This window comes from Meles meles, chromosome 11 (genome assembly GCF_922984935.1).
Source record: "Meles meles chromosome 11, mMelMel3.1 paternal haplotype, whole genome shotgun sequence".
NCBI classification, from domain to species: Eukaryota; Metazoa; Chordata; class Mammalia; order Carnivora; family Mustelidae; genus Meles; species Meles meles.
In genome coordinates, this window is record NC_060076.1 from 83,182,667 (window position 1) to 83,205,100 (window position 22,434).

General features: G+C 40.4%; 1 protein-coding gene across 11 annotated transcripts in view; it reads left to right on the forward strand.

Annotated features, from left to right (window-relative positions):
* TRPM6 (transient receptor potential cation channel subfamily M member 6) overlaps positions 1–22,434 on the forward strand; it is a 165,920-nt gene that overhangs the window by 91,169 nt on the left and 52,317 nt on the right. For 7 of the 11 annotated variants that reach the window (XR_006820706.1, XM_046022199.1, XM_046022196.1 and 4 more), the window contains 9 exons: positions 405–685; positions 1,733–1,961; positions 5,432–5,581; positions 10,936–11,082; positions 14,411–14,539; positions 15,990–16,241; positions 17,812–17,986; positions 18,192–18,306; positions 21,850–22,043. Coding sequence is in view for 9 of the 11 variants with exons in the window: in XM_046022199.1 (XP_045878155.1) it covers positions 405–685; positions 1,733–1,961; positions 5,432–5,581; positions 10,936–11,082; positions 14,411–14,539; positions 15,990–16,241; positions 17,812–17,986; positions 18,192–18,306; positions 21,850–22,043 (1,672 nt within the window). In the remaining 2 variants the exon portion in view is untranslated. Of the gene's footprint in view, positions 1–404; positions 686–1,732; positions 1,962–5,431; positions 5,582–8,104; positions 8,141–9,486; positions 9,619–10,935; positions 11,083–14,410; positions 14,540–15,989; positions 16,289–16,375; positions 17,455–17,811; positions 17,987–18,191; positions 18,307–21,849; positions 22,044–22,434 lie in introns of those variants that run through there. The other 4 variants (XM_046022203.1, XR_006820707.1, XM_046022206.1 and 1 more) reach the window with 4 other exon arrangements.

Sequence of the window (22,434 nt, forward strand, 5' to 3'; positions counted from 1 at the left end):
TTGGTAATGCTAGTGACATATTTCTAAGGGAAAGATTATTTATTTATAAAAGGTTAAAACTTTTTTTTTAATACTTCTCATCTATCCAATATGTTATTTCAACCCATTTCTTTCAGACATTGAAAATTCTCATGTAGTTATTAGATCTATCCCAAAGGTGTAGTGTTGTAAGTTATGCTGAATGAACACAGGGTATCTCAGCTTGTGGACCCTGGATCTATCAGCCACAACAAGAAATAGATCACCTAAAAGGCCAAAATTTTGGTTTCTGGTTTATAAAGTTGTATTGTTATTTCCATCTCTTTTCTGAGATTTAAAAAATATTCTTAGGATACCATATATGTTTCATTAGGTCAAATGCCATGCATCTGACTCTTTGAGAACCCGTTCCTATTTTCCAACAGGAAAAGTCTGTAGTCCTTCATAAATCAAGGAGGAAGTCAAAAGAAGAACAAAACATATCAGATGACCCCGAGTCTACTGGCTTTATTTACCCTTACAATGACCTGCTGGTTTGGGCTGTGCTAATGAAAAGACAGAAGATGGCCATGTTCTTCTGGCAGCATGGAGAGGAGGCCACGGTCAAGGCAGTGATTGCCTATAAACTCTACCGAGCCATGGCCCATGAAGCTAAGGAGAGCAACATGATGGATGATGCCTCAGAAGAGCTGAAAAATTACTCAAAGTAGGAGTTCTCTCTTCACTTCATACTAAACTTCGACAGTTCTTAGAATGGTTAGACGCTTTTATCTCCCTTGCCTTAAAACTTGTAAGATGTGTGGACGCGCTGCCAGCATTTCCTGGGCTGTCCTACAAATAGGGGTCTTTAGACATTTCGAGGAGCTTTGTGGAATAAAGGGAAGAGAGGTAGCCCTCCAGGCAGGAGACCTGGCTTCGGTCCTCCTATAGCTATTTACTAATTGGGCAACTCAGCTGGCCAGATTTTGGGACTCTAGTTTCCTCACACAGAAGGTTCACTTAATGATTTTGAAAGTCCCTTCCAACTCTCAGACCCTTTGGTGCTATGCTAGATGAAAACTTTTTTACTTTTAGTACCTCTCAGGCAGGAAAATGAATAAATATGTTATGTACCAAAGAACCGCACCTTGATGGCCACAGATAGAAAAGTTGGAAAATTTTTTGAAAACTCAAATGTTGTAATAGAGAAGGGGAGCTAGAGTTCATAGAAACTCATGTATAATTGTGAATTTAAAAGTTCTAGAGAATAAGTGTCTGTCTGCTTTTTAGAGAATAACAACCTCCCAAGAAATATCTCCATGTCTAGCTTGTTACTTAAGTCATCTATGTATTTTCTAGAAAGTTAAAAAAAAAAAAAGGTGGCCCCACGACTTCCCTTAATTCCTTATTCAGTATTGAACAGTATTTTCTTTCAAAAAATTCTCTACTTGGTCTTGTCAGAGAGCCCCAAACCAAGCTATATGTAGACTGTTCTGTGATGTGGAGAGGCTTCTCCCCATGGGAAGATAGCTCAGCCACTCCTGGTGTAAACCAAATTCCATATGCTGCAGTGTAAACCCTCCCGCAAAGGGAGAACGTCCATTTCCTGAGCAGTCACCACTTTGAAATGGCTTCTGTAGTCTGAGGCGTATGTTGTTGTTCATTCTTTTGTATTGCTCTTTGCCGAGGCTCATAGCTAATCATTTTATGTATTTCTGGGACTCTGACCTGCAATTTTTTTTTTTTTTTGCCGCTCACCGCTGTGTCATCACAGAGAGTTCGGCCAGCTCGCCCTGGATGTGCTGGAGAAGGCCTTCAAGCAGAATGAAAGAATGGCCATGAAACTGTTGACCTATGAACTCAAGAACTGGAGCAATTCTACCTGTCTGAAACTGGCCGCGTCTGGAAGATTGCGGCCCTTTGTTTCACATACTTGCACCCAAATGCTGCTGACAGACATGTGGACCGGGCGCCTGAAAATGAGGAAGAACTCTTGGTTAAAGGTACACCGACTTACAGAGAACAAACTGGTGGTTGCCAGAGGAGAGGAGGTTGGGAGTTGGGCAAAATGGCCGAAGGGAGTGGGAGACACAGACTTCCAGTGATGGAATGAATACGTCACAGGGATGAAAGAGCATAGGAAATAGTCAGTCAGTGGTACCAGGATAGTGTTGTGTGGAGACCAGTGGTAGCTACAGTGGTGGTGAGCATAGCGTAACCTATAGACGTGTCAAATCACTGTTCTGTAGGCCCTGTGTGTCACTGTACTTCAATTTTTTTAAAAAAGGGTATATTTACTTGCTTTCTAGAGTTTAACATTTATTTACCCTGAAGGTCTGTACTCTTGAATTGATTTTTCCCTTGTTCTACAAGACTCCAGTCAGGAAAACCAGTTAGTATCTTTGGTTCTCACAGACGAGCTGGGTTCTTCCCAGTGGAATCCTGACAACGATGTCCTCTCCCACTGCCAGTTTCTTTTTAAGAAAGGGGGCTGATTACACCAGCTCTGTCCATCAAAAGGCATTCTCTTGTGCAGGTGGTTAGAGGTTAAAAGCAGATAAAACATCTACAAGATTTCATTCTTAGTATACTCTATGATCTCTGATAATTATAACAGAAGTAAATGAGCCTTTTTAGTGAAAAATATTTCAGCTTAAGAGCATTAATCAATAATATACTAAATAAGATTAGCAGTTTCTGGTCTGTTCATCCAGTGTGATGTTTGAGGGAATAGATGCTCCTTTTCTTAAAGCTTCCCTGAAACACCTATTTCCAGATTCTTCTATCCATTACAGTTTGGCCTCACCTCTCATCTTGAATTATCAAGAGTAATTTAGTTAACTACTAAAGACATTTAACTTTTGACATCACACCTAAGCCTAAAGCTTTAGGTTATGGTCAACCTTCTGAAGTACATAAGCTTATAAAACTGAATGAAAGGGGAGAAAGCATGAGCATTAAAAGCATTGTAAGACTATATATTTTAATTGTAGTCTTCCTACAATTCTTAAAAATAGAACGATTTAAATTTTTTTTCTTGGACACACTATAGAAAACACAAAGGAATAAGACATACTATACAAAATATATAGAAGAACTTGCACATTTGAAATCCACTAATGAAATTATAAAAATAGGAGAAATGTGAATCAAAAATTATTTCACATAAATTCCTCTTTAAAAAATACTGAAGAGGGAAGCCTCGGTAGCTCATTTGTTAAGCGTCTGCCTTCAGCTCAGGTCATGATCCCAGAGTCTTGAGATCAAGTCCTGCATCAGGCTCCTTGCTCAGCAGGAAGCCTGCTTCTCCCTCCCCCACTCCCCCTGCTTGTGCTCACTCTCTCACTTGTCTCTCTCTGTCAAATAAATAAAGTCTTAGGGGGAAAAAAAAAAACAACAGAAGAAATAACAGTTATTTCCAGAAAAAGTTCTCCTTTGGTCTATTTTGATTTCAGCCTTGGAAGTGATGAAACAGAGAAGTGCATGGATCCACCTCAAGCTCCAGAATCCCTGACAATGACTCTTCTTAAATGTGTAGAGAACAAGATGGCGTGTAGATGGCTGCACGTGTGAGCAGTAATTTCCCCCACAACTGTTTTCTGTAGAGTTGTGGAGAAAATTACACTGTTTTGCTTCTCATATACGTTATGTCAATAAGGAGACCTAAATGAAGCGAGACTGAATATTTTGCCCCAAAAGGCAGTGAGTGAAGAAGTGAAGAAGGCTGAATTAGCTACTTAAAATCTCTGAGCTGCTGGACATTGCGCTCCATGCCTACATCCTGATTCATCAGTGCTGGACTTAGGAGTTTTTAGGAACACGTTTGCCAATAATTATTAAGATACCCCGGTTAGATTAATTCCAAGTGGATAAAGACCAGAGGAAGATCTTATCGGGTCTTGGTGGAAGAGAAAACTCACTTAAGTATATTTAGTGAGATAGGCTCCAACGGATCCCTTGGGAAGGGGATACCGATATCAGTGAACACTTTTGTAAGCCGGTTGTTCTAAGACGGACAAAGGCAACAGAATGTGGAGCCTTTCCAGGGAGAGGGTTAGGAAGTAATGTGACATTATCAGTGTGCCTGGTAACTGTGATGTTTCCAGACCCAGAAGCCTGCAGGTATCTTGGGTTCTCCATCTGAAGAGAAAGCTTATACTTGCACACAAACAAAAAAACCTTGTCAGAACTAGGACGTCCCGAAAAACTTCACAGGAGATCAGGCTTTAAAACAAAACAAAGGTCATTTCAGCAATGAAAGTTGACAAAGATAAGACCTCAGTTTATTTACTCATGTATGGTAGACAGGGTGAATCCTGTTTTTGTTCAGAATCCCAGAATACTAAGGCCTAATTTAGCTTGAAAGAGGTAGTATGCAACAAGTTGATTTTTATAACATTTAGTTGATCTCCTGAACTGTTTACTCTGAAAGGCCATACAGGTTGAACATTAATATTCCTTTGAATAGCCTATAAATTGATTCATGAATGATACTAATATAATGAAAAAATTACAGCTCTATACCTTCCTTGGGTTTTACTGGCAAAGAAAATAAATACAGGGCACCTAAGTCAGTTAAGCATCTGCCTTTGGCTCAGGTCATGATTCCAGTGTCCTGGGATGGAGTCCTGCATCGGGCTTTCTGCTTAGAGGGGAGCCTGCTTCTCCCTCTGTTCCCCGCCCCGCCAAACTTGTGGACATGCACACACTTTTTCTCTCTCTCACAGAAATAAATAAATAAAATCTTAAAAAAATAAGTATTTGTGTAGGCTGTGAGATAAATTGAACAAAGTGACAGTATGTTTTTAATATTCTTGATTTTATAATATGAATAAGCTTTAATGTATTTTATGGGATAATAATTGCTTAACTGCTTTAAAGAATTACGAAAGCGATCTGCTTATGTTCTTTGAAAAATAATACTTCTCACTGCACGCCCCTGGGGATAAATAATTACTGTGGTATACATATTTTTAAACCTTTAAATGTATATATATTTATGAACATATCTTTTCTAATTTTTAATTCTCTTTTTGTACAATAATGGGATCACACTATATGTATTATTATATAATACATAATATATAATTGCTTTTATTCATTTAACAGTATAACTTGGAGATCTTCAATACACTGAGAAGTGGTTTTTATCTTTTTAATGATTGCATAGTATTTCACTGTTAGGTTGTCCCCCCACCAGCTAGCCCTCTATATAGATAGATATGTAGGTTGACGGATGTTTTTGCTATTACACATAACCCTGCACTGGACTTTGCTATACACATATGCTTTCCGGGGAAACACTGCTAGATTTGGAATTGAGTCAAAAATACCTACAGAATCAGGGTATCAGCTGATATAGGGATAGGTCTGGTGCTTTATGTACATCAAAATCTTCATTTGGTGATTTGACTACTACCTGTGCCTTGTTTTATAATCCCTCCTACTTATCTTGCTTTATTTTCTTTTAAAGATCATCATAAGTATTCTTTTTCCACCCACCATTTTGTCGTTGGAATTTAAAAGCAGAGCAGAGATGTCGCATGTTCCCCAGTCGCAGGACTTCCAGTTTGCATGGTATTACGGTGACCAGAACCCCGGCGCGAAAGAAAGTGCTTCTATGGTTAGTATAGTATCCTAATGAATGCGGTTTTCATGGTATTGACTGCATCCAAACACACACATGCACAAAGGTCGTTTATTAAACAATGTATTTAGTGGTCTTAATCATATTATCTGTGATCGGGAATGGCATGTATGATACATCTAATTTACCCCCATATATGATTAAGCAAAATATCCTGTTCTTTGGTAAAGAACATCTTTATTATATCTTGGCAGGTGCTTAACTTTTTATTTTCCTTTGTAACTAGTAGGATAAATAGAGTTACTATTTCTCTAAAGGGACAATGAAGAGGAGTGCCTCACTGGCTCAGTTGGTTAAGTGTCAGACTCTTGATTTCATGACCTCAGCCTGTGAGATCAGCCCTCCATCAGGCTCCACACTGGGCGTGGAGCCTGTTTAAGATTCTCCGTCCCTCAGCCCCTCTCCCACTTCTCTCTCTCTTAAAAAAAAAAAAAGAAGTTACGGGCGCCTGGGTGGCTCAGTGGGTTAAGCCGCTGCCTTCAGCTCGGGTCATGATCTCGGGGTCCTGGGATCGAGTCCCACATCGGGCTCTCTGCTCAGCAGAGAGCCTGCTTCCCTTCCTCTCTCTCTGCCTGCCTCTCTTGTGATTTCTCTCTGTCAAATAAATAAATCTTTAAAAAAAAAAAAAAAAAGAAGTTATAATGAAGAATGCTTCATATCCTTAAAAATACTTATAAAGTTTCAGGTTTAGGCTTTGCATTACCTTCACTATTCCACTCCACATTTTTTTTTTCATTTGTTAAATCTAGTGACCAAATAATTTTACTTGAGTTCTTGGATGATATGTTTTCCTGAGTAATTTGAACTACTTTTCTTGCAGCCTTTCTTCTGAGAGTCTCCAGGATGCTGTCTGTGCATGTATTTTTTTGTGTTTTATTTCTCAGCTTAGATCATTACTTACAAACTTATTAGTGTAGGTACAGTGACTGTCTTCCTTGGTATTCAATACTTTAATGAGGCATCTTTCTCCGCATATTGTTGGATATTCATTTGCACTTGTGAAGTGTTTGTTACAATTTTAAGATGCACTCAGTAAGTATTGGGGCACCTGGATGGCTCAGTGGGTTAAGCCTCTGCCTTTGACTCAGGTCATGATCTCAGGGTCCTGGGATTGAGGCCTGCTTCGGGCTCTCTGCTCAGTGGGGAACCTGCTTCTCTCTCTCTCTCTCTCTCTCTCTCTGCCTGCTGCTCTGCCTACTTGTAATCTCTCTCTTTCTCTGTCAAATAAATAAAAGCTTTAAAAAATGGACTCAATAGGTATTAAATGAAAAATAAATAATTACAGGTAATCATAATTAGTTTGTCTGGCTGACATTTGTTGTGATGGGGTGAGGATCCATTCTGATTGGTTAATGCCTCTGCCAGATCAGTTGTTAAATATTTTGACTATTGTGCCTGCCTGGGGATATATGTATTCCTCTCCTTTACCTTCCCCTGCTTTCTTCCATCCTCACTTTACTAAGCCTGATGGTTCTATCTGGGGTTCTCAGAATACAATAGATGACAGGTACATTTTAACCTCTGTGGAATGTGTGAGCAATTATCTTACAAAGCTGGGCAATCAAGTTGTTACAGTTGTGATTGTTCTGGCTTAATGATCTGGTTAATAAGCTTAGACCACTTCAAAATTTTTTTAAGGAAGGATAAGAAATGTAGTGTTGACTTAACATCTTTAGAAATAAAATGAAATCTTTATATGTGAGAAATTTTGTTTGATTTTGCTTATTTATGTGTTCACGTTTAGTTTGTTGGAAAATGGAGAGAGTTGCTTATCTGTCTATCTATAAACAAGTGTGTAAATATTTTGGCAGTTGGTAGCAGATAGTGGTTTGCAAGTGGATATAACTTCAGTTTTGGCACTATAACATTCGCAGAAGACAAGCTCTCACGAACACTTAAGTCCTTGTAGATGGCTGGAACATTCCCCTAAGTAGTTGTTCTTAAAGGGAAACTTGTAGAGAAGAAAGTCCTTCCTTAAATGGCAATTAACATGCTTTTAACATTAAAAAATGTAGTAAGTTCTCACAGGTTCCTGAAAAATTAAACTTTGGCTGTAGTGTAGTGGTCCTTTTTATGACGTTGCCCATCTGGATGGCTGGGACATGGCCATATTGGATTTATTAATTCATTGAGTATTTAATGGCCACAGCCCATGTGCCAGACAAGATTCAATGTTCTGGAACACTGCAGTAACTAAGGCAGACGTGACCCTTGCCACCACAGAACTTATTACCAGAGAATATCCACGCTACCTCAGCATTATTCAATTTAAAACTTTTATTAAAAGGTGCCCCAAACCTGCTCTGTTATGAATGGATTATAATCACAACAGCAATGTTCTTTTGCCTTTGAATTTAATCAGAGCACTAGTTTTTGATTACCTGATCTGTTTGGAGCGTCGCTAAGCAGAGAGCGTGGGTGGCATCAACATTCGATGGGACGTGGCTGATTTCACAATCCTGGTTAAAGATGATACGCGTGGTTAGTTGAGGAACACAATTTGTGTTACATATTTTGGGAGCAAAATGAAGACAGGTGAGACGGAGATGTTCTTTGAGTGGGTCTTTGTGCTTTGGCCCTGTGCTCATTGTGGGTGGTACGAATATAATGAAGGCACCACTGGTAATTGGAGAAGGAAGGCTGTTGTCCTGAAGCTGGATAGAGTCAACTTCTGCATCGGCCTCGTGAGGTTTTATAAAGGTCCTTGCCGAAGGCTCTACAGGCAAAAGAACTTTGCTGTGTGAACTTGCAATCTCTCTAGCTGCTAGCCCTTCGAAAACGTGACTTTTGATGACTTGAGCTTTCTCAGGAACAGATTATAGCAAGATGGCAGAATGGCCTAACTAGGGGAAGAAGAAGATTCTTCTCACTTGGGGTCAGCGAGGATTACAGACTGGTGGCAGCTTTGTGCACGAGGTGGTGGAGAAGCTGGGGCTTGACGAGGTGTGGAAATAGCATTTCCTTGGGGAGACAGACAGTAAGTAGGGGTACAGAGGTAGGAAATGCAAGGCATGTGTCAAGCACTGTAAGTTCTATGGTTTGGCTCGAGTCTAGGTTGTAGTAGATATGGGACAAGGAGGGAATATTTGCAGGTATGGCTGGGAAGGTAGATTGAGGCTAGATCACGGAGACTCCTGTATATGCTATGAAGGAATGTGGTGTTTTTTCCATAGGTGATGGAGATCCAGGGATGCCCAAGACCAGAGTAGCAGGATGATCTGGCCATCAGGAGAATTATTCTGTCTCCAATGAATAGGATGACGTAGCAGGAAGATAGGCCGAAAGCAGGGAGAACATCAGCTGATAAAACCGTCCAAATGAGAAGGATTAAGGGCTTTGACCACAGTTAGTAGCAATGGGCATAGAGAGGAAAAGAGAGCTCTTAAGTGAAGAATTAGGTAACGTTTGGACAGGGGGCATGAATGAAATGGAGATAGCAAACATGACCGAGAGGCTGATGGTTAAAACAAGGCCATCTTGAAGAGATGCGGGGGTGATTAGAAAAGGAGCAGCTTTGGAAGGAGAAAGACAAGTTTAGTCTTAGACATGTTGATAAACCACAGTGTAAAAATATTTTCTAAAGTTGAACAACAAGCTATTTTATCAGAACGTCATTAAGTGGGAATGACAATAGTGATAACAATGGAAAATAGGTATGAATTGCAGTAGAGTTGATTGTTGTCGTTATGATTTTATTCTGTGTGCCTGCTGATCAGATTCCTGTTACAGAAAGAGCAGAGAGAGGACAGGGAGAGGGGAGAAGGTTAGGGGGAAGGAAGGCAGAGAGGAGGGAAGGGAGAGAGAAAGAGAGTTTGATTGATTATATTGAGACTTGAATAAAATCTAGTTAAGTGAAATATTTTTGTTTACCTTCTTCTAAGGTGGAGCGAGAAGGAAGACGTTCTGAATCTGAATTTATATTTTTACATTGTCTTCATGGTAGTTGGTGTCTTGGAGTTCAACTGAGAGAGAAGCTCAATTAGGACTTTATAATCCATACCAAACTGTCAAGGGTAAATAATACCTAATGAGAAACTCCTAGAAAAAAAAAAGAGTTATTTAATTACATAGTCATTACTGAAATTGCTTTCTGGTGTCTTTTTGAAGTGATACTGATGTCATTAAAATCACAGTAAATGATGACTTTTCTCATTCGCTGTAAAGTATTTTAAGTCTAGGCAGGTTCAAACCTGTTAAGAACCAGGTCAGTTCCTACACTTTTGAGGTCACAATGCCAATTTCACCGCCCAAAATGAAGTGAATGACAGCAGTCAGTCAGGCCATCCCGATGCCTGAGACAACTCAAGCAACATTGATTGATTTCTTGGCACATAAAATCATACCCGTCTTGCAGGTGTGACACTAGAAGGACACCTTTTGTGGCTAGGTCGAAGAAATGTACTCGTCTAAGAAGCATCAGAAAACATTGCTGTGTTTTCATTTAGTATTTTTTCAAATCACACAAGTAGTGCATTTCCTGTTTAAAAATTAGAACCCCACAGAGCTCTATAAAGTAGGGTGACATCTCTTTTGCTTCTCTTTTACCGTCCCTAAATTCCCTTTTCCCAAAAGCAACCGGGCTACAGGTGATTTTTTTTCTTTTCAGTTCTCCCCCCCCACCCAGCTTTATAAAAGGCTGTTCTCTGTGCATATGCATAGGGCATCACGCAGCCTCTTGTCTGCCACACAGATGCTTACTGCTCATCACAGACAAGGATTAACCTCTTTGGACTGAAACACACACCCCTAGCAGAATGTGTGTACAACACAAATACTTGCACATAGTTTCAGGAGGTTCGAGGAGCTCCAGAAGCTCCAAGAGTCCATGAACTTCAGGCAAAGCACCTCTGCTATCAAAGCTAGAATTCTGAAAGTAATGCTGTGCCCAATTTTCCTGGGAATTGGAAACTGTATCATTGATGGATGTCCATTTTGTCCTCCTCTATTACGGAAATAATTGTATTATCTGTTAATGATTTCATGGGGATTTTATGATATTTTTAGGTTCTAAAATACCAATAAAGGAGACTAAATGGAACAGGAATGGGGACCATTTTTAAATCCTTGGAACTATCCTTAGTTTGACTAGGTTTGATTATTGGAGACTTAGTTCGCATTTCAGAGAAGCCTGTGCTCTCTACCCCAAAGTCAAAGGTTTTACAATACACGTAGTTTTCTTTCTTCCAAGTCTAAGATTCTAATTTGGCAGGTGGGTGCCCAGTTAATTCTTAATATATTTATTATCTTCATATGGATTATATCTTTTGGATATTTGCAAATATTAGTATTTTACTTAAGGCTCTAACAATAAATATTTATTTATTTTGCAGAAAGACTATGATTTGGAAAGAGGCCCCGATGAGAAACCAGATGAAAATCAGCACTTTGATTTAAAGAGCGATCCCCAAAGCCTTCCGTGGACCAGGAAGATCTATGAGTTCTACAGTGCTCCAATTGTCAAGTTCTGGTTTTACATGGTTGGTTTCAGTGCAGCAATTAAATATAGTCTTCATGCTGGCCAGTAGTCAACGACGATTTTGGCAATGATATGCCTGGTTTTGTCAACTTGTGAGAAAATGTAGAAATTCAGTAAGAAAAAAAAAAAAACCCAAAAATGACAAAGGGGTTAGCAAAGAAGATTGGAGGGAGGTGAGGAAAGGTTAGAGTCGATCTCTCCCACTATGGGAATGGAAGAACAAGCGTTTTCTTCTTTGCTGGGTGCTTCCCGTTAGTTCTGCTGGGACTGAGCGCTTAAAACTTTGTGGAACAACCAGTTAACGAAAGTGATTGTAGAATTAAATGGTGGGGGTGGATTCTTTTCTCATCTTGGGCAAAGAAATCAGCAGTTGAATTGATTTTCCTATTTTTTAGAAACAATGTGTAATATAGACAGAAAAAATGCAAACATTTCAATAACATAGGATTATAAATATATAGAGGACAATAAAATTTTATTTTATTTTATCCTCTGACACTATTCCTCCCCCCCCCCCACCTCTTGGAGGACAATAAAATTGTAGAAGTTAAATTTGTGAACAAATACAAATACAAAATTGTAGAAGTTAAATTTGTGAACAAATACAAATACAAATACAAATTGATTTTAGTGATAGAGAAAAATCATTAACTGCACTTTAAATGTGATAAGTGCTTTTCACATTTATTTAAGAGCATTTTTCTAATGCTTATATATACTTTAAATTGCTCATGGCCAAGACTGTATTTCTAAAACATTTGAAGTGTGATTATGAAAGGACATTTATCTAAATGTGTTGTATTTCAAAATATTTACTCGCCCATCCAAACATTTGTTGCATATACTTACTAAATACGTACATAGCTCTGTTTTCACAATCAAATATTCCTTCAAACGATGAAATTTCACCATTTTTGTGAATATGCAACAAAATATTCCAAAGACTCTGATAGTAGCTTCAAGAGATTTTTAACTGTAGTCACATCACTGGGAAAAGAGTATTCAAGTATTTCTGTCCTTAGAAATTTCCAGCTGATGAACTCTTATTTTAAAAAATAATTTTTTTTTAAAGAACTACTTATTTATTTGACAGAGAGAAAAGAAGAATACACAAGCCGGGGAAAGGGCAGAGGCAGAGAATGTCCGAGGAGACTCCTGAGTGGGGAGCCTGACACAGGGCTTGATCTCATGACCCTGAGATTAGGATCTGCATGGGACCTGTGCTGGATCCAAGAGCCAGATGCTTAACTGGCTGAGCCACTGAGGCACCCCCAGCTGATGAACTCTTAGAGGCAGGAGTAAAGCTCAGAAAATAGAATAACAACAACAAAGTGTTAACAAATGGAACCTATTAGCCAGCCAGGTCTGCCCACCATAATGGCAGGGAGCGCAGGTGTTTTTGTCTTGGCTATCACGTTGCTATGTTATGATAATGTGTGTGCTTTACTGAAGCAGCGTCTTGTTATACATGTGATGGTGAAGAAGCAAAAAATGTAAACATGTTTGGATCTTAAGATGGAAAGGAATCAAGTGTCGGGAACAATATTACCAATATCTGTGGTGGTTTAGTATCTGGCCACTGTGAAGCCAATGAGAAAAATGGAAAAAACAAAAAGAAGAAACTGCTTTACGGAACAAATTTATTTAATTATGTGTATAAGCAGTCATCAAACATGCTTAGACTTTGAGGCATAAGCCTAGAGAAATATAGAATCAATAGAAATTACCTTAACTTTCTTCTATGCTTTTCTAGCAGGTTCTTTATCTCAGAGGCAGCAGCGATACCCATCATGCCGCAGGCACCGCCTGTTGGATATATGGCTTCCCAGCTGTGTAGTTACGAGTGGTTTTAGCCATTCTCTACATAGAACTGTACTGAGGGGATAATGTACCAAACTTAGAGCTCAAAAAGATCTCAAAAATAGGGATTCCGTCTAAAATAATGATTCACCTTGTTGGGAACACACACACACACACACACACACACACGCACGCACACACACACACACACACACACACACACACACACACACACACTTCTCTCTACTGATCTGGCACTTTGATGCATCTGAGGCTATTTAAAGAACTGCGCTGGGCGCCTGGGTGGCTCAGTGGGTTAAGCCGGTGCCTTCGGCTCAGGTCATGATCTCGGGGTCCTGGGATCGAGTCCCGCATCGGGCTCTCTGCTCAGCAGGGGCCTGCTTCCCTCTCTCTCTCTCTGCCTGCTTCTCTGCCTACTTGTGATCTCTCTCTGTCAAATAAATAAAAAAAATTAAAAAAAAAAAAAAGAACTGCGCTGTCTCATGCATTGCTGTTTTTTGTGGAAATTGGTAAAGCCTTTTTGGTGGACAGTTGAGTAATGTGTCATGGTTTTAAATGTGTCTGCCCAGTGATTCTACTTCTGGGAGTATATTTTAAGAAAATAAGACTTTAGATAAGATTGCAAAGCTATTCATCACAATGTATATATGTGTGTGTGCTTACTGTGCCTTAATTCTTTGAAGATCTTGGCAATCTAGGTTTAATATAAATAGTAATTACACATGCATTTCTGGAATGTCTACCATGTATTAGGCCGAGTGCTGAGTGCTGAAGATACAAATGCCAACAGTCTTTTAATTACAAGGGCTCACAGTCAGACAGTACTTTCCCACTGACCAGTATGTTTTAATGACATAAAATAAAGCTCCCAGAAGGTGCACCTGGGTGGCTCAGTTGGCTAGTTGTCTGCCTTCAGCTCAGGTCATGAGTCCCGGGATTGAGCCCCGAGTTGGGCTCCCTGCTCGGTGGGGTGTCTGTTTGTCCTTCTGCTCCTCCTCCCTCTTGTACTCTCTCTCATGCTCTCTCTCTCTCTCTCTCTCTAATAAATGAAAAAAATTAAAAAAACCAACTCCCAACAAAAGTAAATGTCACAATTTATGACATTTGAAAATAGGCGCCTACTGATACTGCTCATCGGTGTGCTTGGGATACATGTTTTCTGTGCTTTGATGGAGGGGAAAGTGTGTGGTTCTCTCCTGGCTTGTTGGCACGCTGGCATATGCAGGATTCTGGAAATTCCAGTCAGGAGCTAACTAGAAGAGACAGTGCCCCTTCATGCATTTGGGAACAGTGACCTTCATTCCTTCCTTTGAATTCTGGGACAGAAACTAGAGATTATTCTGCCTACCTTGAAACCAGCTTATTGATAACCAGGGGGGCAGTCCTAGTTACATTCCCATGTTATGACGTTGACGTTCCTGTGTGTTTCTGCCTGGCTGTTTGTCTTTGCTTGGCATTCTCCGTTATAACTCTCACTCACATCCAGGGAATGTGTGTCCCCCTCCTAGATGGCATATTTGGCGTTCCTCATGCTGTTCACTTACACTGTGTTGGTGGAAATGCAGCCCCAGCCCACTGTGCAAGAGTGGCTCGTCATCATTTATATCTTCACCAATGCCATTGAGAAAGTCAGGGAGGTGAGTCACGCCTTCTACCTTTGTCTTCACCTCTGCAAGGAGGTATTTGGGGCTCAAAATGAAAATGGGCAGATGGGTCAAGGGTAGGGATGAGACAGGCAATGCTGATCCTAATTTGCTTGCTACAGGAAGGGTATTCAGGGGAACTTCTCTGAGCTCAACCCTTACTCCTTGCCAAATACTTGGCTGGTTGCTGTTCCTTGAAAGCAGCTATTTTTAAAGATGTCCTTATGTGTTTATCAGTCTTAGAGGGACGCTATCTAATTGTTGTTAGACCCCCCCCAACTATTTGATTTCCCAGATTTTTTTTTTTTTTTTAATGAGATTGATTTTTGTAGCCTACCATCGCTTGCCCATTGTCAGCTCCATTTCACACAAGGCACGGAAATGGCCGGGCTGTGCTATAGGTAAAGAGTTCATTCATAGCTTTTGAATTATTTTACTAATATCTTTGAAAATTGAAGCTGCAAATCCCTGAGGCAAGGAGTCCAAAAAAACAAAACATTCATTTTTAGTTTTGCAAATGAGTCACTTGAAAAAAAAAAATAACTTAGCATCCTTGCCATTGTACCTGCAATCAGTTCTGTACAGTACAATTAGGACTTTGTTTTCCGTCTTGATGTCTGTGTATCGTGATGTGTATGTATCTCTGTGTCTATGCACTTAGACACTTATTTTGTCCTAGAGCTGGTATGACCAATATTATACACCAAGTAAATGGATTCTTAGTAATTATACCTAAATCGCCTGCTAGTTACTATTGTGGAGTCTATAGAAAACAATTCAGAAATAGAAATTCAGGAATAGAAAACAATTACCTGAATTCCACCATTTTTTATGCTCTAGGAAAGAAAGTTAATTATTTTACATTTGAATTTGTTTGATACTCTGTTGCAGGGGTAATTTCTTTAGTAGTGACTTCTAATATGGCCTTCTTAGTAATTTCTCAGCAACTCACTTAGCAGGAGCAGGACCAGATTGCAAGATTTCTTCACTTCACACCAGTCCCCTCTGCACTTGGCTATCCCTCACAATGATAAAATTGTAGGTATATAGCTCTGCTGTAATATTGAGTTTTAAAATGTCTTTCTGGTCCCCTGTGTTAGGGTTAACGAAAGCTAGGAAAAACTTTTTTTTTTTTTTTTGGACTTCTGGTTTGTTTCTCAAATAGCTGGTTCACACTAGCAATGACATTAAAACACACTTACAGAATTGTTTTAATCATTCATTACCCAAGCATCACTGAAGTCTTTAAAATATCTAAGTGATCGCGTCTCGGCCTTTTGGCTAAGATCAAGTGTAAAATATCTACGTGATCTAAGGTTTGGTGGGATTCAAACTACTCTTTAAGGGAGCAGTTGATGGACTGAAGAACATTATTGTGAGTCTCTTGGGTTATACCCTATTCTTTAAATCCCCCCCCCCCCCCCGCCCTTCTATCTTCTTTTAGGTCTGTATTTCAGAACCTGGGAAGTTTACTCAAAAGGTGAAGGTATGGATTGGTGAGTACTGGAACATAATAGAAACTGTGGCTATTGGCCTATTTTCAGTTGGTTTTGGCCTTCGGTGGGGCGACCCTCCTTTGCACACAGCTGGAAGACTCATCTACTGCATAGACATCATATTCTGGTTCTCACGGCTCCTGGACTTCTTTGCTGTGAATCAACATGTAGGTCCGTATGTGACCATGATTGCAAAAATGGTGAGTACGGTCTGCTTGTATATTCTGGAGTCCTTTGTAATGGTTCTTTCATGGTTCGCATCCAACGGTTTAACTTTTAGAATTATTCATAGAAGCACAGACATCCAGCTCATTTCATCTCTGCTTTCCTTATAACCGCAAACTCCTATTTAATAAATGTCCTTGGAGAGTATATTGGTTGGTTGATTTGGCTACTCTGCTTATTCGCTTTTGGGTAGGGGCCAGATAATATGATTTAATTAAATTTGTCCCTAAGCATAGTAATTTTCGAGGGTGAAATTTGTGTGAGACTATCACCAGTAATATTTTCTGCTAAAATATCAATTTCTCTCTTTATCTCCTCACTCTGGCCAACTCTTAAATAGTCTATATTATAGGCCACACCCTGTTCTAAGTACTTTGTACCTATTAACTCATTTAATCTTCAAAAATGACTTTATGAGATAGGTACTATTATTATCCACATTTTGCCTATAAGGAAGTGGAGAGGAAGCAAATCTCCCAAGGGCATTAGTAGGGGAGTCAGGATTCAAATCTGGGCTGCCCGGCTCTGTGCAGCTGGGTTAGCCTTCTCCAGCGGGCTCCGTACAGGGCCTGAGACCCACCCTCTGGGAAGCACAGAATTTGCAGATTGTCTTTGGCTCTTCTTCCTGGAATACTCACTGGCAGGGAAGGGGCAAGTTCTGGAGAAAGAAGGATAGTACGAAAACAAAGAAGAACGGAAAAGGGAGAGCCTCCAGGACTCCAAAGACAGACTTTTTCTTTACACTTTCAGACCAGCAGTGTTTTCTCTGGTCTCAGTGACACTGGTATTTTTCAGATGGGCTATACTGAGGTAACTAATATATCTTAGTGACTTAGCACAAGTTATTTCTCCCTAATGCAAAGTTTAATGAGTGTTCATGGGGGCTGACCTTAACCCTATAGCTCAGGGATCCAGAATCTTCCATCTTGGGATGGAGCCATGTCCGCATGTGGCTTCCAAGGTCTCCTATGGTGGGGAATGAGAGGGATGGAGAAAGTCTAACTGCTTTAAATTATTCTGGACAGGAAGTAAAATAACTTCCTGTCCCTCCACAGGCCATCAGCTAGGTAAGTCATATGGTCCCAGCTTCGTGGAAGACAGGCTAAGAATTGCGGAGGAGCTCATGGAATCCCCATGGCACAATTGTCTCTACCACAGTGAACAAATGGGTTGAGTTGATGTACATTTGTAAGTGAAATGAATCTGATCTGATCAATTTCTCAGACTCTCGCCAACTCCTGAAGACACTTGTCAGGATCAGGACTCATTTGGCTAATTTGAACACTCCCTAATTTTTGTTTAAGCACAGATTCTTTACCCTTAGCACAGTTAACGTTTTTCCGTAGACCCCATGGGCATGGAACATATATGCAGAGAGAAGGAGATGATTTAGCCCGAGGAAGCCCAGCTCTTTGTGGCCTGGGGCATTATGCTCAGTGACTAGGCAGTCTTCCTATTGGGGAGGTATAATTATGAATGCTGCTAGTGTTTCTTTTAAATTTCAAGTCTGCAGTAAAATTCTGGTTGTGCCTTGCTCTTTTGCAGACAGCAAACATGTTCTACATTGTGATCCTGATGGCCATCGTCCTGCTGAGCTTTGGAGTGGCACGCAAGGCCATCCTTTCACCAAAGCAGCTTCCGTCTTGGAGCCTCGCTCGAGACATCGTGTTTGAGCCATACTGGATGATTTATGGAGAAGTCTATGCTTCCGATATAGATGGTAGGTAGGGGGTTTTGCCCTCATGCCGAAATCAAACCTTCGTAGGTAAACTACAAAAATAAAAAAACCTGGAAAACATTCACCTGCATCGTACAGATGTCAAAAATTGGTGGTATTCTGCTAAGTTAATGTGCTAAGTATTTCTGTGGAGCCATAGGACTGTGATTCACCGTATCTCTCGTTCTTTTAAATTCTTTATTTGTAGTTTGTGCAAGCCAACCATCTTGCCCTCCTGGTTCTTTTCTTACTCCGTTCCTCCAAGCTGTCTACCTCTTCGTGCAATATATCATCATGGTGAACCTGCTGATTGCTTTTTTCAAGTAGGTTATTTTAATTAAATGTGGTTATTTTATTTAAATCAAAATCAAAATTACATCAAGATGATTTCATTTAAATCAAAATCTGTTTTGAGTAGATGCTCATATTTTGAGTATGTAGCCTTTGGTTTTTGTGTGTTCCTTTTTTTTTTTTCCTTTTTCACTGTAGTTTTAACACGTGGGCATGAAACTACGGGTAGGAAGAGAGCAGAGCACGAGGAAAAGGAAAATAGCAATAAATGGACAGAAAGCAATAAAAGCAGAATAAAAGGAGATCACACATTGTAGTAAAGGAATAAGTTGGAGTCATGGAAGAATAACAGGTGCTAAGATGAAAAACTGGCTGAGGGGTTCTCGATGTCTTTATTTGGCTCCAGTGTATCTTCTTCTACCTCACTTTTCATTTCTTCTCCGTCTGCTTTTCTAGGTCATCTCCTTCTCCTCAATCTTGTAACATTGGAACATCCCCTGGGCCCAGATCTTGCACATTTCTTATTTACATTTGGTGTGGTGATCTTGGTCAGTTTCCCGTAATGCTGACAAATTCCAATGTGTATCTCCAGCCGCGATCTCTTCCTCACGCTCCGGTCACAGATCCGACTGCCTCCTTTCACCACCATCTGGTTGTGTAATAGAATTCTAAGATTCTAAATGTCCAAACCCTTGATCTCCTCTCTTTCCAAGAATATACTTACTCTACTCCTCATCTGTCCCAAATCTATGGAGAAGACCTGCAAGTGTCTGTCAAGTCTCCGTTTCCCCAGCTGCTGACATCAGAACCCTCGGAGTCATTCTCAGTACCACTTACCTCTCTACCTCGGCACTGTCAGGACTGCCTGTTGACTGCCTTCAAAAAGATCATCAACCCAACCACCCCTTGCCACCCAGTGCTACAGAGAGCCTCCTACTTATTCCTCCGCTTCTGTCTTGGGCCCCTATAGTCTGTTCTCAACACTGGTGACCCTTTAAAAACATATGTCAGATGATGTCACTACTCCGCTCCAAACTCTCAGTGGTTTCCCATTTCAAAGCTCCTGAGAGATCCCAAGACCTAGAGAGCCCCAGTGACCTGGCTTCCTTGCTGCTTTTCCAATCATGCATCACACGACTCTTCCCCTAACCCTCCGCTCTCCAATCACAACGGCCCCTTGGAGGTTTTCTACCAGCGCAGGTGTGTTTGCAGCTGCTGTTCCCTTGGCCTGCAGCGCTCTTCCTTCAGGCATCTGTGCGGCCCATTTTCTCAGCTCTTTCGAGACGTTGCTCACCTGTTCCCTTTATCATTAGGCCTAGTCTAAGGATGACATTTGAAAGTGCAGCCCCGTTTCCTTCAGCCATCTCTGTGGCATGCCTGGTCCCCCTTACTCTTCTTTATACCCACTTAAAAATACAAATATATTTTATTATTTATACTTTTTTGCTGTTTATTTGTCTCCTCTATTGTAATATAAGTCCCACAAGGACAAGATATTTTATTGTCTTTTTTGCTGATGAATTTTCCCCAAGTACCAAAAAGAGTGCATAAACATAGTTGTTTAATGGATGAAAGAAATCAGGTGAAGAGATGGAAAGAAACTAGTATTTTTTGAAACCTTCATTGATGCCAGGCTCGATACTAGGTGTTTTAAAGATGTTATTTATTTATTTGACACAGAGATCAGAAGTAAGCAGAGAGGCAGGCAGAGAGAGGGGGAAGCAGGTTCCCCACCAAGCAGAGAGCCCGATGCAGGGCTCGATCCCAGGACCCCGGGTTCACGACCTGAACCGAAGCCAGAGGCCTAACCCACTGAGCCACCCAGGCACCCAATGCTAGGTATTTTATTCATTGATTATTCCACTGAAGAGGGTAAGATAAATCAGTGCAATGAAATCTAAGTTAAAAAAAAAAAACAGAAATCAGAATACGTAAAAAAAAAAGACTATTGTTATACAAGGAAGACCTGTCTTCCCCCTTGTTACAAGATCATACAATAGCCGTCATCTCTTTTAGCCCACCATTTTATAAACTTCTAACATTTACTGGTGTTTAGTGAATATAGCTGGGTTTTTTTTTTTTTTTTTTTTTTTTGACATTTCAAATAACATTCAGAGAGGGTATAAGACTTGTTTCTCACAAATGACAGGTGTCAAAAGAGAGGTTGAGAAATCCTCCCAGACCCGTTGTCTCACTCTCAAGAGGGGCAGAGGGAGGACCAAACAAGCTGAGAAACCCCAGATCTGATTGTTTGTCCAGGGCCCTATTCCAGATTGTAGTGATTACAAAAACCCTGAGCTACACTGTGAAGATCGCCACCTGCTGGCGGGCGAGCCATAGTCTCCCTCGGAATGACCGCGTTTCATTGTGGTGGTTCTCCAGCTGGATGGTACAGGACAATCTCCCGGAAAGCTTGTGGAGACATTGCCATAATGTCTCTTCTAGAGTTTCTGATTGGGCGGTTCTGGGTTAGGGTCCAAGAATTTGCATTTTTGACGCGTCCTCGGTTGATGCTAATTCTGTGGTTCCGACCACACTTGTGAGAACTACTATTAAAACTCAGTTTTTTATCTTCCCATCATCTGCTTTACGGATTCTGTGAAACTTTCTCCCTTCCTCTTATTCTCATCTGGCTTTCTCCAGGATATTTCTGCTTTCTTCTCTTTATCATGGCTCAGGTGTAGGGCTGCCTGTATTTTTATTGGCTAATTCTGGCTGTCCTCAAGTACTACTTTGCCATCTTTCCCTAGAGAAACTAAACATTAGCCTACGCAGAGTGTTAGGATAGACATCCCATGGTGTCCTCTCCCCACCCCCATGATGGTGTAGACTTAAAGGTAAGTAATCAGGGGATGACACATTGTTTTAGAATAATGCAGCATCCGCAATTTCCATTGCCAGTTCTATGGTATCAGTATCTAACATACTATCTGCACGTTAAAATTGATGTCATTAAAGGGAAAATCCAAGGTGGCCTACCCATAAGGGATTATTTTCATTGTAAAGTTAACATAAATAATTTTTATGTAGTTTCTAAATCGGAGTTCTGCTTATTGATTATTTTAGGTTGAACCGACTTTTCTTCTTGGTCTCTTCATTAATATTCTTTCATTTGGGTATTTTAACTAGGATTATTCTGTCAGTTCTCACATTTAACATTGGGAGACTCTCTTCTAATTCATTAATGATACAGAGAAACATTAGCAGTTTTTACTGTGAATGATAAATTATGAACTGAAAAGAGCTTCTTATTTGAGAAGAGATGGTGAACCAAGAATAGTGATAAGTTCCGGAGGCAGTTTTATGTTCATTGCATTTAAAACATTAGCATTTTTCTCTCTGATTGTAATTTCTATCTTTTTATTATTCTGATTAGCCTATTTGATTGTAGAAGGTGCTTAATATATCTTGTCTGGGTAGAGGAAGAATCACAAAGGCAATGGATATTATTTTTGTTGACTAAGTGCTGGGAATGTCGGGCGAACCAATCATAAAAGTCGGAAAATAGAGAAAGAATCTGTAGTATTTTAGGATGCTGTACTGAAACATTATCCTCTCTTCCCTGCAACTTACAGTAACGTCTATGTAGATATGAAATCCATTTCCAATAAACTGTGGAAATACAATCGCTATCGCTACATCATGACCTACCACCAGAAGCCGTGGCTGCCCCCACCTTTCATCCTGCTGAGCCACATCGGTCTCCTCCTTCGCCGTCTTTGCCATCATCAAGCCCCAAACGACCAAGAAGAGGGTGATGTTGGATTAAGTACGTTTTCATTTGTGGGGCACAGGGAAGAGGGTAAAGAGTGGAGATCCAAGGTGAAAATACGCAGTTGGGTTCAGGGCACGGGATGGAAGTCTCTGGGCCTTCCCACACAATAGCATATCAGCCCAGACCCGGGTCGAAGCAGATACATTGATCTCGTTATGTGGTTGTGGTACCTTATGCAGAGATTAACCAGTACTTCGGAAGAAAGGAAGAAGTAAGAACGGGATCTCTGCATGAATGTTTAAGGCTCCATGTCACCCGGGAAACTAGTGTTTTCTCTTTTCACCTGGGAAGTCATCAGAGTAACTCCTAGGGAGTACTCACAGTGACCCATACTCATTTTCCTGTTGTCAAAGGGGAAATCCAAACAGAGGGGAGTCACAGGAGG